This window comes from Oncorhynchus nerka, linkage group LG27 (assembly GCF_034236695.1).
Source record: "Oncorhynchus nerka isolate Pitt River linkage group LG27, Oner_Uvic_2.0, whole genome shotgun sequence".
Taxonomy (NCBI): domain Eukaryota; kingdom Metazoa; phylum Chordata; class Actinopteri; order Salmoniformes; family Salmonidae; genus Oncorhynchus; species Oncorhynchus nerka.
In genome coordinates, this window is record NC_088422.1 from 37,156,150 (window position 1) to 37,171,637 (window position 15,488).

Here is a 15,488-nt window from a genome sequence, read left to right on the forward strand (position 1 = left end):
TTGCAATTTGAGCTCAAAGAACAAATAGCGCATAGCTATAGGGTATCTATCCATCCAGCTCTGTGAGCCAATCCCGTAGGATGTGATCTTGTTTTCTGGATTATTGATTGCTGTTCATGCTTTGTTTTGTGATATTCGTCACTTCCTGCTGTCATCGTGGCTAAGCGGAAAACAACATTGGAGTTTCAGCCAGCAGTTTGCCGGAGCAGTAATAAGCTATTTAATAGAAGAAGAATAACAAATAAGCTATTTATTATAGCTTTATTCAATACATTTTGATATATAACGTTTTGGCGTACAGTAGCACATCATGGTAAGTACTCAATAACATTGGTTTTGACTGTTGCTTTTGTCAAATAGTACCTACACTAATAACATCGCATTCGAAATTCACTAGCTAAATTAACTACCGTTAGCGAGTAGGAAATAGGTAACGGTAGCTAGCTCCCTGGCTAGCCATTTAACTCAAATGACACATTGTCTCTATGCGATTTAAGACTAAATGAATAGCTACCTTGCTCAGATACTTTACTACTTTACTTGGGAATCGTACTGTTTTAAAACATCGTTATAGGGTGTCACTTGTCATCTAGTTTTACATTACGCAGGCTAGCTAGTAGTTATGAAGATGTTTGAAATTAAATATATATTTTTAAATAAATCAGGGTAAGTTAGCTGCAGTAACCAGCTGACTAACTGTCTCAAAATAGCTAATTGTAACCTAACAATACTGTCTAATTGTTTTTCGAAATATATGTTACAGTTTTCCTTCAACATGTTTGATCACCCAATCCCACGGGCTTTCCAAAACCGCTTCTCCACTCAATACCGCTGCTACTCTGTGTCGATGCTGGCGGGTCCCAACGACCGGTCGGATGTGGAGAAAGGAGGAAAAAGTAAGTAATCTATGTGATGGCTGTTCTATAAATGATACATTCGAATTTATTGTAACTATACAAGGAATGTATGGAGTTTAACACCTATGATTTGCACCAGTTCCCCATACACAAGTGAGAGATTGCAGTTACCCTCATCATACAGTCAATGTAGTATGTATTATCCTGCTCTAAGTGTTCTTCAGTGCTCATATCACTGTAATGTTTTCTCCTTATAGTTATAATGCCGCCATCAGCACTTGATCAACTAAGTAAGTATACTCTTCCTACATTATCCAGATTTAAACTCTAATCTACAAATGCCATTTACCCAGCAGATGTTTTTTTTTACCCTTCACTCTTTTCCCCCAAAGGCAGACTTAACATTACCTACCCCATGTTGTTCAAACTGACCAACAAGAACTCAGACAGAATGACACACTGTGGTGTCTTGGAGTTTGTAGCAGATGAGGGTATTTGTTACCTGCCACACTGGGTGAGCAGGGTTGTTTTATTTCAACACTTGTTTTTTATAAACTGGTGAGGTTTTAATAAACATAGTCATAGCCCCTGGCATATATCTAGTGCCATATTTCAGTTTTCTATCAAAGGATGTTTTAAATTAGGGACACACAGTGTAGGTTTATAAGTCACGCTCATTAAAACCTTTGCTCACATATAACCAGCTCTCTGTGGTCATGACCCTTTTTGTGTAGTGTGTCTGTAGTAACATGGCTGTTTGTGTGTTTCGCTGTAGATGATGCAGAATCTCCTGCTGGAGGAAGGGGGCCTGGTCCAGGTGGAGAGTGTTAACCTCATGGTGGCAACATACTCCAAGTTCCAGCCTCAGAGCCCAGACTTCCTGGATATCACTAACCCCAAAGCAGTGTAGCTACAGTTATAGACATATCTCTCTGCACATTTAAGTGCCATTGAAAATAGACACAAAAACTACTCTACTGAAATTATTCTCACATTCTGCTTGTCTGTCTCATAGGTTGGAAAATGCCTTGAGAAACTTTGCCTGCTTAACCACAGGAGATGTTATTGCAATTAACTACAATGAAAAGGTAACTATTTAATGTTATTGGTATGATGACTGGGTTACAAGGCAAAACTGTAATGGAATTTGACTTTCCAGCAGAATGTTGCTTCTAAATTGAAGGTGTGGCATACAGTTGTGCCTGACCTGTATTATCTTTCTAACATCTGTTTTTTTCTCTCTATACTGATTTCAGATCTATGAACTGCGAGTGATGGAGACTAAGCCAGACAAGGCCGTATCTATCATTGAATGTGATATGAATGTAAGATCCTCTGTACTGTCTATCATACCATAAATGGAGACACAACACTGTAGCTTAGATTATGGTACTGAATAGCTCTACCTCACCCAGCCATACCTGTTGTTGTCTCTCAGGTGGACTTCGATGCTCCGTTGGGTTACAAAGAACCAGAGAGACGTTACAAAGCACCAGAGGAGCCCACAGTAAGAACCACACATATTTAATATTTCTAATCTGGTCTCAGTGTTTATACTGTATGTTTGGATGAACTCTAATCACTCCTCACAACAGGAAGAGGAAGGAGACCCCAGCACTTGGACTGACATGGACATGAGATTCAGAGTGAGTTTGCTTATATTTTTCATACTTACTGCAGTTTATATACATACTGTATGGTTCACTTTCCTTTATTTGTATCTCATACACAGTCATTCGCAATTTAACCCATGAATGAATCTATGAATACTTATTCTCTCTATAGGCCTTTACTGGTTCAGGCAATCGTCTGGATGGCAAAAAGAAAGGCATTGAGCCTAGCCCCGTCCCCATCGATCCCAGTGACATTAAAAGGTTGGGAGCTATGACCAGTCTAAAACCAATCCCTAGCCCTTTCCCCATATCCTGTCACTTTTGTATTTGCAGATCAGATCTGCATTATCTCCCTGAATGCATATGTGACTAGGGTTGCAAAATTCTGGGAACTTTTAAAGTTCCTGGGATTTTGCAAAACTACATGTGACATGCTATGATGACACCGGCTCTGGTCTTAACCTTTAACCCCTCTCTGTCCCCATACAGAGGGATTCCTAACTACGAGTACAAGGTCGGAAGGATCACCTTCATCAGAAACTCCAGGCCTCAGCCCAGGAAAACAACAGAGGATGTAAGTACGATGGTCAAAAAAGTAAAATGTAATAAATCGCTCAATCCCTTTCCTGCAAAACTGATATTCAGAAAGGTATAAAAGCCATATTTAGACAGTTTATATTGGATGTGCCAAATTTGAATGCATTAAGCTAAAGCTGGTCTTTTATATTTACAGGAGGATTCAGAATTCATCGCCTTTTCTGGTGAGGGACAGTCACTACGCAAGAAAGGTGGCAGAAAGCCTTGAGGCACTACAGTATTCAACTGCAGAGACTGACTGACTTACTGTAGACTCTACATACCCACACATCCATCATAAGAAACCAATAAAAGCAAGTCATGAAAAGAGCTGGGTTCATTTTTCTGTCCCTTAGCAGGAATCGGCAAGGTTTTACTTTCTTTTGATGATATTGTAACGGTCTTGTCCATGGTCAGCATGTTAAAAGCTCTTCTAAAAAACGGAATGCTATTCGGACTGAGGTTAGTCAGTGGAGACTTCTGCGGGGAGAACGGCTCACAATAATGGCTGGAGCGGAGCGAATGGAATGGCATCAAACCATGTTTTTGATACCATTCAACTTGTGCTGTTCTAGCCATTACCGTCGTCCCCAATGATGGTGCCACCAACCTCCTGTGGTTAGAGTAAAGCCAGCTACCCTTTCCTTTTGCTACAATATGATGAATATTTTTAAAAATCTACCTTGTTTTCTCATAATGGGATTACCCTTGTTGATGATGGAGTGGGTTAGATTATTCTTTGAATATGTATCAAATTAAATAGGAAACGCTTCTGACATTGGAACCTGTTGAACTCGAACTTTGAGAGTGATGAGTGGCGGAGGTGGATAAGAGCCATTCCTTTGTTTGTTTATCAACTCTGAAATAAAGTACAGCGTTTTGAATAAAGTGCACTCTGTATAAATCTCTGTTTATTTTTGTCTTTAAATAATTGTGTGTGGAAGGATTTTAACATTTTGGTTCATAGAGCCCAAAGTTAATGTGTATCAGCAGGTATTGAAATGGCTACATATTGTAATTCATACGTGTGTAATAAGCACAGCAAAGGGATAGAGCAATTTATAGATGTGAATAATTTTCTTTGCATACTTCTGAAAATATCAGCTTCTTGTTCTCGAGTTCATTCATTGCCGGAAGTGGGTGGGTGGGACTCCTGCTTTTTCAGTTTTCTATTAGTTACCACAGCCACAAAGTCGTACATTTTTTAAAAATGAAAACAAATGTACTTGTTGCTCTTAATTTAGGGTTATGGATAAGGTTAGCACTATGTTTGAGGTTAAGTTTAAAATAACATTTTAAGAAGGTGAATTACATAAATAGGCGGGGTTTATGAATTTTTGGCTTAGGTAACTAGTGACGACCTTTTCACAGTGCTTGATTGGCTGTTTTCGTCCTCTTGTCAAAAGTCAAAACAACGGAGGTGATGATGGCAGATTCTGGAGCAATGTGGAGGGTAATGTACCAAATTCATGTATTGTTTATGATAACGTAAGGTCACCGTATTTCACTAAAGGCCCTAGTCACCAATGTAACTCGTTTGTAGCTAGCGAGCGTTATATGACTCGATAGTGTGCTCTGCTGTTCGAGGCTAGTGTAAATGTTAGCTAGCAAGCTAAAACCACATTGAAAGGGATAGCATGAATTTGAGGAAAGGTTTTCTTCCCTTGACTGATCATCCGATTTGAGAGAATATCGATGCTAGATAACCAATTAACCATAGATGAGTTAGTATCTAGCAGATTGGCACTTTGATAGGTGTTGTTTAGTGGACGGTCAACGCCTCACCATTATGTGTTTTTCTTGAACTCTGATTATACTGGAACGCCAGCTAGTTTTTCAGTTATCAAATGGCAATACAGCCATAACACAATGAAATGCTGCTGGCACATTTAGGAAATTTAGAACAATGCTCGAGGAATTGATTCATACTGTACATGTATCATCCTATGTACACAGAGCAAAAAGTTTAAAAAATGCAACAATTTCAAAGGTTTTACTTATTTTTTATAAATAAAAAATGAAATCAGTCAATTGAAATAAATTCATTAGGCAAGAATCTATGGATTTTACACGACTGGGAATACAGATATGCATCTGTTGGTCACAGATACCATTTTTTTTTAAAGGTAGGGGCATGTGTAATGGGAATTTTAATGTTTGCTTTTCTTATAACCAATTTCTGTGTTCTTGCAAGTGGCTGACAACAAATCACACCTATCAGTAGCTGCAATTTGGCAGTATGCCCAAATGTTGTTTTGAGAACGAACTGAAGATATCTCAGTTTCAAGGTCTCAGCTTAGAGAGGAGAAACCTCAAGAGGTGTTGTTGGTCTGTCACATGTTATGAAATCGTATTGTTCGGTCACATGAAACAAAATGGTAATGATTCATGAATTATTCAAAATCTTGCAAATATTACTTGTCTGTGAATAGCTGTATATAAGAAAACCGCTGGGTCTACCCAAGGAGAGCTCCTGATTGACATGTGTACTATGGTGTATTGAGTTGGTTGAAACCTCTCCAGTGTGATGACAATAAACAATGATTAATTTAATATTGACTTTAAATGTACCTGTGTAAGAATTGTTCCACAAAACGTGGAACAGAAAACCAGACAGTATCTGATGTGACCACCATTTACCACATGGAGCGCGACACATTGGAAGTTACGAATGTAACTATGGTTCTACGAATACCTGGAAGACCGTCAGTACGGTTGAAAGTATGGATTATATTCCTCGCGCTCTGTGCAGGTCGAGTAATAATAACAAAGTCATGCCGGTGACGTGACGGTGTGGGAGGACGTGCTCCCCGCGGTTCATATAAAATTGTACGTCAGACCACGCACCGTCTCAGAGAATCAGTGGAATTGTGTTGTGACAAAACTCCACATTTTAAAGTGGCCTTTTATTGTCCCCAGCACAAGGTGCACCTGTTTAATGATCATGCTGTTTAATCAGCTTCTTGATATGCCACACCTGTCAGGTAGATGGATGATCTTGGAAAAAATGAGAAATGCTCAATAACAGGGATGTAAACAAGTTTGAGAGAAATAAGCTTTTTGTGCATATGGAACATTTTTGGGATCTTACAACACATGTTGTTTATATTTTTGTTCAGTGTAAATATGGCAGAAGTATTAACCTCGATCACGTCATATGCTTATGTCTATTTACCTGTGATATGTGACCGCCATAGCCGCCCCGGACCTGTGATGACTACTGGAGTGAATTCAGACACTGCAAAAGCCTGTGGAACCGTTTCCATAACTACTATGCCCATGGCACATCCCCCTCCTGCGGGCAGTGGAAAGAAGACTACTACTCATGTAGAGAGTGGGTGAAGAACCCAGGCCCTGAGACCAAGGTACAGTTTAACACTCAATCATAATTTCTACTGCGAGGGGAAATGGCCTAATCAACGTTGGAACAGCAATACTGTATTTACAGGGAAACTGCAATCAAGGTCCAGAAATGTTGGCTACAGTTTGCTTCTGTACAGGATACTACATTTGTAATGTCTCAATTGTGAGAGATCAACCAACCAACTTGGTCTGTTCTCTCTCTTATGCTGTCCCTACTGCAGGAGTCTTTACAGCAGAGTGAGAGGAACCGGGAGGCAGAGCAGAGGAAGTTCACCCCTGTGTGGGACCTGAGACGAGATCCGCCCAGAGACTGGCACATGCCCCTGCACCAGGGAAAGTCCCCAGATTCCCAGTCCTAACCATCCCCTGGGTCAATACTGCCATGGCCCTAAACATGGGCAGACCAAGGTCAATGTGGCATCTGAGATCTGTTTCACTACACAAACTTAACCAATTATTCTAGCTTTAACTGTAGAGATTGTGGCTAGGGAGCCATGGTCCTGGGGTTATTCAGAGCAATCCATTGACATTAGAGCTAGAATTTTAAAGTACAAGTATTTTTGGAACAAGTCATAATTTTTCATGGCAGAATGTATGTTCTACACAGTGTATTTTTACTTTATGTTCTTGAACTTTTCTGAATATGCCCCTTGTAGAGGGTGTGAAGGCTTTTTCCCCAGCTAATATGCTCTTAACCACCTGACTCTTATTGGTTCAGTTGAAACCATGTTTAGAAAGGTGTTTTAGTGCTAGGCTTGGTTGGGGAAAAGCCTGCTCTCCAGGAACAAAACCACTCTGGCGCAGATTTTTTTTCCAGAGGTGTCCAATTCTCTTCACTGGTATTAGGGCGGTGTTCTCTACTGCTAGAAAGTTATACTCTAATCAAAAACACAATTATTGATAGTGACAGAGTGTTGTGCATTCTTTCCATACATTATGTGTGTACTGGGAAATAATATTTTGGGGAACAGCTAAAAGAGATACTGGATTAGGAAAAGGGTAAGCACACCATCCAGTATTCTGGCTTCCACCAGTAGTCTGACTGTTTTTGTCTCGTCATTGTGTGGAAAGAGACTCTACCTATTGCAATTGAGGCCAGTGTTTCTGTAACACCGTTACACAGGATCTTTGCCTTTTATTATTTCACATGATACCTTATCTAGTGTTACATACATAAAAATGCATTTCAAATAAAACAAATGTGAATCCTTTATTTTAACGCCCTGGTATGTTTTACTTACAGACTGTATTTAAACCTATGAGATCTATGAATGTAACATTACAGAGCACACACACTACAGAATGTGAATCACTTCATGAGTGTGAATAGAAACTTCTGTATCCATGCTTGGGCAGTTGTCAATACGATGAATAGGTCATGGTCAGTAAAGCAGTTAAATTACCCTTACTTTGAACGAGACATACACCCACTAATGGTGCCCGGGCCGTTGTTCTGAGCAAGCTTTAATGTCTCATCTTTTTTCATGAACATCCTTGTCAAATATTTTGTCTGTTTGTTCAAATCATGTGAAAACATGGATGAACATCCATGTCAACACGTATTACGCCCACAATGTGTTACACTCACTGGGTGTAAACTTTGGTGATGTTGCATTTGCTCTCAGATGCCTCGTGAAGCTGAATCCCTGGTGGTTGAAAGGGAAGAGCAGGGGGTTTGGCCTCAGTGATGCCTTGTAGAGCTCCTCTCACTCCAGCCTCAGCTCCTCCAGAGCATCCCACTTGGCCTCCACAGCCAGACTTACTGCCTCCATCTCAACCCGGTGCTGGGTCTGCTCATAGAGGGGCAGGGTGGAAAGAAATTCAAATGTGGCACAGGAACTGGTTATAACAAAATGTCTGCAAAGAAGGTACAGTAAATTGTCTGCTCACTGTTTATTGGCTTCTAAATAAGGATCTTTAACGGGGCTGTGGTGATGAAGCTTCGGCCAACATTGGCTTACAAGATCACATACCTGTTTGTAGCAGGACCACTCCTTCAGCAGTAGAGCCCGTTATTCACTCTCCTCAAAGGGAAGCTGAGGAACACAGCACACCCTAGAGGAAATGAACAAATAGAGTAAGGACCTGTTCAGGTGTACATTAGGACAGAGCAATGCATTTGGATTGCACTAATAGTGCTCTTTACGAGGGTCCACTTTCTTCTTCGACTCCGCCCTGTAATGGCACACATAGGCAGAATGAGTGAGAGTTGAGCCTGTAGTGCAATTATAACAAATGGTGCCAATAGCAAACAGAGTAGACGACTGAAACTAAAGTGCACCAGAGAACAAACTCTTTGTAGACAACAAGGACCTTGTCTGACTTGACCATTCACTCCAATCAAAGCTGTTCAGAACATAGCAAGTCAGAGGAAGGGGAGTACTAGTTAGCTCAATCTAGCCATTGTAACAGCACTGCAGTGAATAGATAACTTAGCTAGCTAACTGGCTCAGGTTTTAGCATACAACTGGACAACAACCATGAGAGAATTAAATACAATATATAGCTACATGTAGAATAAAGCATGTTCAACTGCTGTAACAACGTTGCTAGCTATGCACACGGTGCATGTTACAACTCACCTTGCCCCCGCAGTCTGTCGGGACAATACCTTACACAGCGTACGCGATACAGCCAGATACATGATTGCTATACTATATGACTCGTGTTTAAACACGTCAAATAACAGTTATTACCGTGTATCAACAAATGTGATCATTGCTGCCTCCTTGCTTGAAATGGAGAGAATGACGTACATTCATCTCGAGTTTCACATAGAAACTTTCGATCCCATTGTTGTAACATTGATCTGGTTACGTCAGATATATAACATTGGTAACATTAGAATATACATAGCTATATCACGGAATAAATATTCTATCAGTAACCATTTAAAAATGTCCTTCCAGTACCATCTGAACATGAAACGTTCGTTGTATCGAATGTTGTTGTCTCAATGATTAGTTACACATTATTTAGGTAAAAGGTCAAGATTTGCCAGGGTTTGGCAGAAAGCGCCCTTAAATTCACACAGATTCACTGACCTTCGTGGACGTGAGGAGGAATCAATATTATGTCACTTATCAGAAGTAAGTTATATTTTGATATTTAGCATAAATCACGCACTCACCACGAAATGCATGCTTTTCTATGAACATGCTTTTCTTGCTCTGCAAAATAAAGGCAGCTATGCATACTGCGTGGCACACGTTAACATCTGTAAAAATAATAACCAGGTGACTCCTGAAAATTGGTAAAGTATAGCTAGTGTTCATAGATTATCAAAACAATCCATTTTGAGCTGATTAATTTGTTCCTGTTTTTGGAGCTGTTGCTATTCAATGAACGAATGACCGCTGTCAGTCTGTCTTTACATGTAAACAAAGCTATTTAAGTGTTGTCTTGCCACATAGTTTAACAACTGTCAGCTATGCCTCTCTATCGTTAACGTTACATTTCTATCGGCTAGGTGAGTTGGAGATGAATGTAGGGTAAAGGTGACCGTGACATATCTTAGTTACATGATAATTACAATGGCACTGCAGTGGATTATGATAGGACTCTAAAGCAGTGAATCTAGACAAGGCAGCACTTTTCAAGTCAAATATTTGTATTGCTTTAGATATTCACATATATGATGTCATCAACAACTCTAAAGCTGCAGTAAAGCTGGATTAGTCACCTCGCACCCAAACCCTCTTCTTTCTCTCCATCCAGGTGTGTTTATTGTGTCTGCTAAGCGGACCCCATTTGGCACCTACGGTGGGGTTCTGAAAGACCACAGTGCAACAGACCTAGCAGAGCATGCCTCCAAGGCTGCTCTCGCCGCTGGGGGAGTGGCACCCGAGCTTGTCAACAGTGTCATCTTTGGAAACGTCATGCAGGTGTGCTTAACTCCAAAAAGCAAGCAGAGGCAAGGATAAACTCAAGGAAGGAAATGTTTGAGCTGACTATACCTCTCTCTCCCAATCTCTTCCCTTCAGAGCTCTGCAGATGCTCCATACATCGCCCGTCACGTGGGCCTGAGGTGTGGGGTGCCCATCCCAGTGCCTGCTCTCACCGTAAACCGCCTGTGTGGATCTGGCTTTCAGTCCATCATCAATGGAGCTCAGGTATAGTAGACATATAAACATTGAGACTCTACACCAGGGGTGTCAAACTCATTTTGCTACCGGTGCTGCATTAGGTCTTCAACAAGGTCCGGAGGGCTGCACTGAAAAAAGGTTTTATTTTCTTGCTGTCAAAATGTGCTAAACCTAGTCCTCTAGTGCTTTGGGAGTTTTCTATGCTCCCTGAGCTGGAGAGCCAAGAAACTTTGAATGTAGTTCCATTGACTGTGCACAGTGATCATTAGTGATCTACACAGTCAATAAACGGTATGAATATAGGTCCATTATCATTTCTACAAAGTTTTGAGTTGTTTTTGTCATTTTAAAGTATATTGAGGTCACCCCACGCCCCCATGTGTTTTTTATTTTATTTTTTAACTCAAACCACCATTTCATTGTTTGTAGGTCAATTGTAGGTGCATTGTTTCTGCTGATGGCATAGGAACATTAGCAGCCTTGTACCATTTGTCTTCTTTAAGACCCTGTCTGTGTCTGTAGGAAATCTGTCTGAAGGACTCAGAGGTGGTATTGTGTGGAGGCTCAGAGAGCATGAGCCAGGCGCCGTATGCTGTCCGCAACGTCCGCTTCGGAACGAAGTTCGGACTCGACCTGAAGGTATTGAATTAATAAATGAGGAGGGATAAAATACCAAATGGGTATAGATTTTGTCACTTTTGACCATAAGGGTCCTCTAACAGCTGCTCTGAACCAATGCCAAGGACTAAGCTAACGTGTTCTCTCTTTCCTTTGTCTCAGCTGGAGGACACTCTGTGGGCGGGACTTACTGACCTGCACATTAAGATCCCCATGGGCATCACAGCAGAGAACCTGGCAGTGAAATACAAGATCAGCAGAGACGACTGTGACAAATACGCACACCAGACACAGCAGAGGTGGAAGGCAGGTCAGAAATCAACCCTTACCCTAACTAAGCTCACATGTTTACAATCTCTGCCTTGATTAATCAGGGATTCCTGATTATCTGCCCTCAGAAATATTATGACAGTGAACTGCATATTACCATGACAATAAACTGTTTTTCCAGATTTCCATCTGAATGCTGACCACATCCCTGAGTTTGTCTGTGTGCTCTCTAAACCTTAGCCCATGAGGCGGGCCACTACACGGCAGAGATCGCGCCCATCGATGTGAAGGCTAAGAAGGGCAAGGTACCCATGACCCAGGACGAGCACCCTCGCCCCCAGACCACCCTGGAGCAGATGGCTAGGCTACCTCCTGTCTTCAAGAAGGAAGGAACGGTCACTGCTGCCAATGCATCAGTGAGTACTAAATAAGACCGATTCAATTCTGGACCCAAGCTCTTCCACCCAGTTCCTACCATCTTCTGCTAACAGAGTATCACATTCAATCTGTCCCCAAGCACACCGGTTTTAAATGGAGTGCAGACCATTTTAGTTTGCTGGGTGTAAATCCTGTGTGCTAGTTTTGAATGTACTGATCTTCATGTTCTGTTCCTATTCCACAGGGCGTGTCAGACGGAGCTGCTGCCGTGGTGATAGCCAGTGAGGAAGCTGTGAAAGAGCACAAGCTCACCCCATTGGCAAGAATAGTGGCATATCACGTCTCCGGATGTGACCCAAGCATTATGGGAATCGGTGGGTGACTGACAACAAATGGCTTATGTACTTGATGAAAACATGATACATCCCAATATATAGGCCTTTCTAGCATGGCCATCAAGTGATTTCTGTTTGTAAGGTTCTGTAATTCTCCCCCATCAGGCCCAGTTCCAGCCATCACTGAAGCCCTGAAAAAAGCAGGTCTCACCCTCCAAGACATGGATCTGGTGGAGGTATACTCGTCTGTTTAAGGTTCATAAATAGGAACTGATGCAGAAAGTGGCAGATATTTGGTTGCTCTGTTTTGGTATACTCTGGGTCATGCAGCTTACCTGATAGAATTGATTTCTTCCTTTTGTCTCCTTCTCACTTGCTCTGTCTCTCCCTGTCTTTCTCCTGCTCTGTCTTCTCCTGTCCTTCTCTCTATCCCCTCTGCTCTCTCTCAGGTGAATGAGGCGTTTGCTGCTCAGTACCTTGCGGTTTCCAAGGTGTTGGGTCTGGACCCAGAGAAGAGTAATGCCGATGGGGGGGCCATTGCCATCGGGCACCCCCTGGGAGCCTCAGGAGCACGCATCACTGCGCACCTGGTCCACAAGCTCAGGTAACCCCACCACACCAGTAGTCTTCTTACTACTCCGGATCACTTCTTATCACTCTGTATATATGTAGACAAAAATTGTCAAATAAAATCAGAACAATTCATTGTTGTCTCATGTGAAGTAACAGGCAAATGCTTTTAACTAGAAAAAAATAAGACACAATTCAATGGCTGAGGTATTCATGTTATGTCACAGAGAAGTGGTCTAATGATTCATTTGTGTTTTTCTTTCTCTCAGGTGGATTGGGGGAAAGTATGCTGTGGGATCAGCCTGCATCGGTGGTGGACAGGGCATCGCCATCATCATAGAGAACACTCACTGAGGAAGAGACCAAACCATGCACACTCAGAAGTGTACTACTGTACCATCCCCACTCAAAAGTGTACTTTCAATACCATCCACACTCGAAATACACCACACCCTACATACCCAATAGAATACATGCCATATACACACTCGAATGCGACTTAAGATTTTTGTCCGATGTGGAGTTTAAACACCGGATTGTATCGACTTGAACTGTAAGAATATCCACCCCTCAAGATTTTTGTATGTTTGATGCATATTTTGAAACATCCCAAGACTCTACCACCTACACTCGAAGAAATACACAAGATCTCATCAATTACTCCAGAAAATGATTGCTGTTTACCTAAACACAGAAACAAGGGTGTTTTGTGTATTTAGTAACCCACATGTCTGTGATAAACTCCCTTGTATACTTCATATTCCTTTTACCTTTTCTAAATGTTTATGTATGGAAACCATACTGTCTGTATCTGCTTAAAGAGGCCTTGTGAATCTGAAGGGCTAAATCAGTTTCTTTTTGTAAGGGACTGTCTTTGTGTTTGCCTTGATAACAGTGCTAGCTCATTGGATGTACTATTTACCTCTCGCTGTAGCATATTAACAATTGAGATGAGAAGTGTGGTTTGAGTTTGGGTGAAGTTGCTTTCTGTGGAAGGAGAGAAGCATCTCTGCCTCTTCCTTACAGCCTCTCTCTTGCCTTGCATTTTAATATGAATTATCACTCCGCAGGGATCACCATTGCCCTAGATATGTACGTGTGCTAACATGTAAAACTGCAAGGTTGCATTTAAGATCTGTTAGATTTTTCAAAATAAAAAAATTATCAGTACATTTGTGTAGGATTGTTGTTCATATTCTTTAAATAATATTAATGACGAGGCCTATTGCAATAATACTCCCATTTTGGGATGTCATAATGCCTGGAGAAGTATTTTTCTCAGGAACCACATCAGTATAGCAATGTAGGTGACCTGGAACGCCACTGTAATCTGGGTCCTGGAAACTGACCCTTTGAGAAAAACTGATATGAGTCTCTACAGATTGGTATGGATACATACAGTATATTTTCAAAGGCAGCTCATCATTATTTTATCATGAGTGCTAAAAGCGAACATAAAATGTACTCTATAAATTACAAATACGACTCAGTCATTAATCATTATTTTATCATACAAATACAGCATTTACGTGTTTTAATTAAGCAATAAGGCTCAAGGAGGTGTGGTATATGGCCATATTCCACGGCTAAGGGCTGTTCTTACTCACGACGCAAAGCGGAGTCCCTGGATACAGCCCTTAGCCGGCTATATCCAGCAATAATGCACGAGGGGGTGTGGTGTGGTATATGGCCAATATACCACGGCTAAGGGCTGTATCCAGGCACTCCGATTTGCATCGTGCGTAAGAACAGCCCTTAGCCGTGGTATATTAGTCATATATCACAAACCCTCGAGGTGCCTTATTGCTATTATAAACTGGTTACCAACATAAATAGAGCAGTAAAAATACATGTTTTGTCATACTCGCGATATACCACGGCTGTCAGCCAAGCAGCATTCATGTTTGATCCCTGAATGCTGATTGGCCGATATCAGACCGTATACCACGGGTATGACAAAACATGTATTTGTAATGCTCTAATTACGTTGGTAACCAGTTTATAATAGCAATAAGGTACCTTGGATGTTTGTGGTATATGGCCAATATACTACGGCTAAGGGCTGTATCCAGGCACTCGGGCTTTGCGTCGTACATAAGATCAGCACTTAGCCGTGGTATATTGCTTACATATTCGTGCCTTATTGCTTAAATATTTACTAATTACAAATTGTTGTATTTTATTGATTCTCTGAACTACAAGCCCCCAATATTTTTTGCGTCGTTTCTGCATCCTTACGTCGACGTGACATGCAACGTAGATATATACGTACCTTCCCCGGATGTCGGTCTTTTTTTCATAGCAAAGGTAAGATTGGTTTCTCCCCACCCAACTTCATAAATAAAATCGGTGTTCATCTGTGCAAAATGGACTAAATAACCATTTCCCATTCGCATGGGAATGTTATTTGTATCCTAAGCAGTTAATATGTATGACAATTGTTGTGTTTTGTGTGGTGACTTGTAAATAAATTGCTTTATGTTTCCGAAATTTAGGCCCACGGCTACATGCTAGCGCAACGCGTTGTAAACTTGAGCAGATTTCACGTTTGACCAATATTACGTTTATGTATCCTGGTTTATACGTTAGTGGCTTGTCAGCGGATATTACTTATCTATGTGTAATGGCATATTATAGAGAATTGCCGAAATAGTCAAAAGGTTAGCCAGCTAGACTGCTAGATGTAGCTACCGGCTAAGGTATAACGTCATGCGTGCGTGTTCACTCCCAGGTTTGAGGTGTTTTGGCGAACTCTGGCATATTGACAAGTCTGTCTGTTTAAAATGTCAGAGTTTTACCTGCACGCTGGCATGTATTTGTTTC

At 41.2% G+C, this 15,488-nt stretch overlaps 3 protein-coding genes and 1 long non-coding RNA gene across 6 annotated transcripts; 3 read left to right on the forward strand and 1 right to left on the reverse strand.

The window, feature by feature from the left end:
• Positions 1-3: 3 nt before the first annotated feature.
• LOC115111717 (ubiquitin recognition factor in ER-associated degradation protein 1) lies at positions 4-3,950 on the forward strand. Its single transcript, XM_029638065.2, has 12 exons — positions 4-313; positions 764-896; positions 1,115-1,147; positions 1,250-1,371; positions 1,633-1,763; positions 1,873-1,945; positions 2,114-2,182; positions 2,296-2,364; positions 2,453-2,503; positions 2,643-2,731; positions 2,960-3,044; positions 3,204-3,950. Exons 1-12 carry the CDS (start codon positions 311-313, stop codon positions 3,273-3,275), a joined length of 930 nt encoding a protein of 309 aa, XP_029493925.1. The 5' UTR covers positions 4-310; the 3' UTR covers positions 3,276-3,950.
• A 439-nt stretch (positions 3,951-4,389) lies between these two features.
• On the forward strand, positions 4,390-7,622 carry lg27h22orf39 (linkage group 27 C22orf39 homolog). The gene is made up of 3 exons (XM_029638071.2): positions 4,390-4,499; positions 6,244-6,411; positions 6,631-7,622. Exons 1-3 carry the CDS (start codon positions 4,470-4,472, stop codon positions 6,766-6,768), a joined length of 336 nt encoding a protein of 111 aa, XP_029493931.1. The 5' UTR covers positions 4,390-4,469; the 3' UTR covers positions 6,769-7,622.
• On the reverse strand, positions 7,601-9,203 carry LOC115111723 (uncharacterized). Of its 3 annotated transcripts, none has more exons than XR_003860833.1 (3): positions 9,106-9,203; positions 8,383-8,464; positions 7,601-8,199 (listed from the first exon to the last, which is right to left on the reverse strand). It is a non-coding gene; the product is annotated as an uncharacterized LOC115111723 (long non-coding RNA). The 3 variants fall into 3 exon arrangements; XR_010461506.1 differs by having other exon boundaries at positions 8,992-9,178; XR_003860832.2 differs by lacking the exon at positions 9,106-9,203 and having other exon boundaries at positions 8,383-8,985.
• Positions 9,204-9,375: 172 nt separating this feature from the next.
• LOC115111718 (3-ketoacyl-CoA thiolase, mitochondrial-like) lies at positions 9,376-13,835 on the forward strand. Its single transcript, XM_029638066.2, has 10 exons — positions 9,376-9,498; positions 10,127-10,293; positions 10,393-10,521; positions 11,017-11,133; positions 11,275-11,422; positions 11,623-11,798; positions 12,005-12,134; positions 12,261-12,331; positions 12,545-12,699; positions 12,935-13,835. Exons 1-10 carry the CDS (start codon positions 9,483-9,485, stop codon positions 13,017-13,019), a joined length of 1,194 nt encoding a protein of 397 aa, XP_029493926.1. The 5' UTR covers positions 9,376-9,482; the 3' UTR covers positions 13,020-13,835.
• Positions 13,836-15,488: the final 1,653 nt, after the last annotated feature.

Bases quoted from the DNA above. Each gene is read 5' to 3' on its own strand.
- LOC115111717 (XM_029638065.2), top strand. The intron at 1,764-1,872 runs GTAGCTACAGTT...TCTGTCTCATAG, and splicing joins ATCACTAACCCCAAAGCAGT to GTTGGAAAATGCCTTGAGAA. The intron at 2,183-2,295 runs GTAAGATCCTCT...GTTGTCTCTCAG, and splicing joins TCATTGAATGTGATATGAAT to GTGGACTTCGATGCTCCGTT.
- lg27h22orf39 (XM_029638071.2), top strand. From the start codon at position 4,470: ATGATGGCAGATTCTGGAGCAATGTGGAGG. The intron at 4,500-6,243 runs GTAATGTACCAA...TGACCGCCATAG, and splicing joins ATTCTGGAGCAATGTGGAGG to CCGCCCCGGACCTGTGATGA. The intron at 6,412-6,630 runs GTACAGTTTAAC...TCCCTACTGCAG, and splicing joins ACCCAGGCCCTGAGACCAAG to GAGTCTTTACAGCAGAGTGA.
- LOC115111718 (XM_029638066.2), top strand. The intron at 10,294-10,392 runs GTGTGCTTAACT...TCTTCCCTTCAG, and splicing joins TCTTTGGAAACGTCATGCAG to AGCTCTGCAGATGCTCCATA. The intron at 11,423-11,622 runs GTCAGAAATCAA...TCTAAACCTTAG, and splicing joins ACAGCAGAGGTGGAAGGCAG to CCCATGAGGCGGGCCACTAC.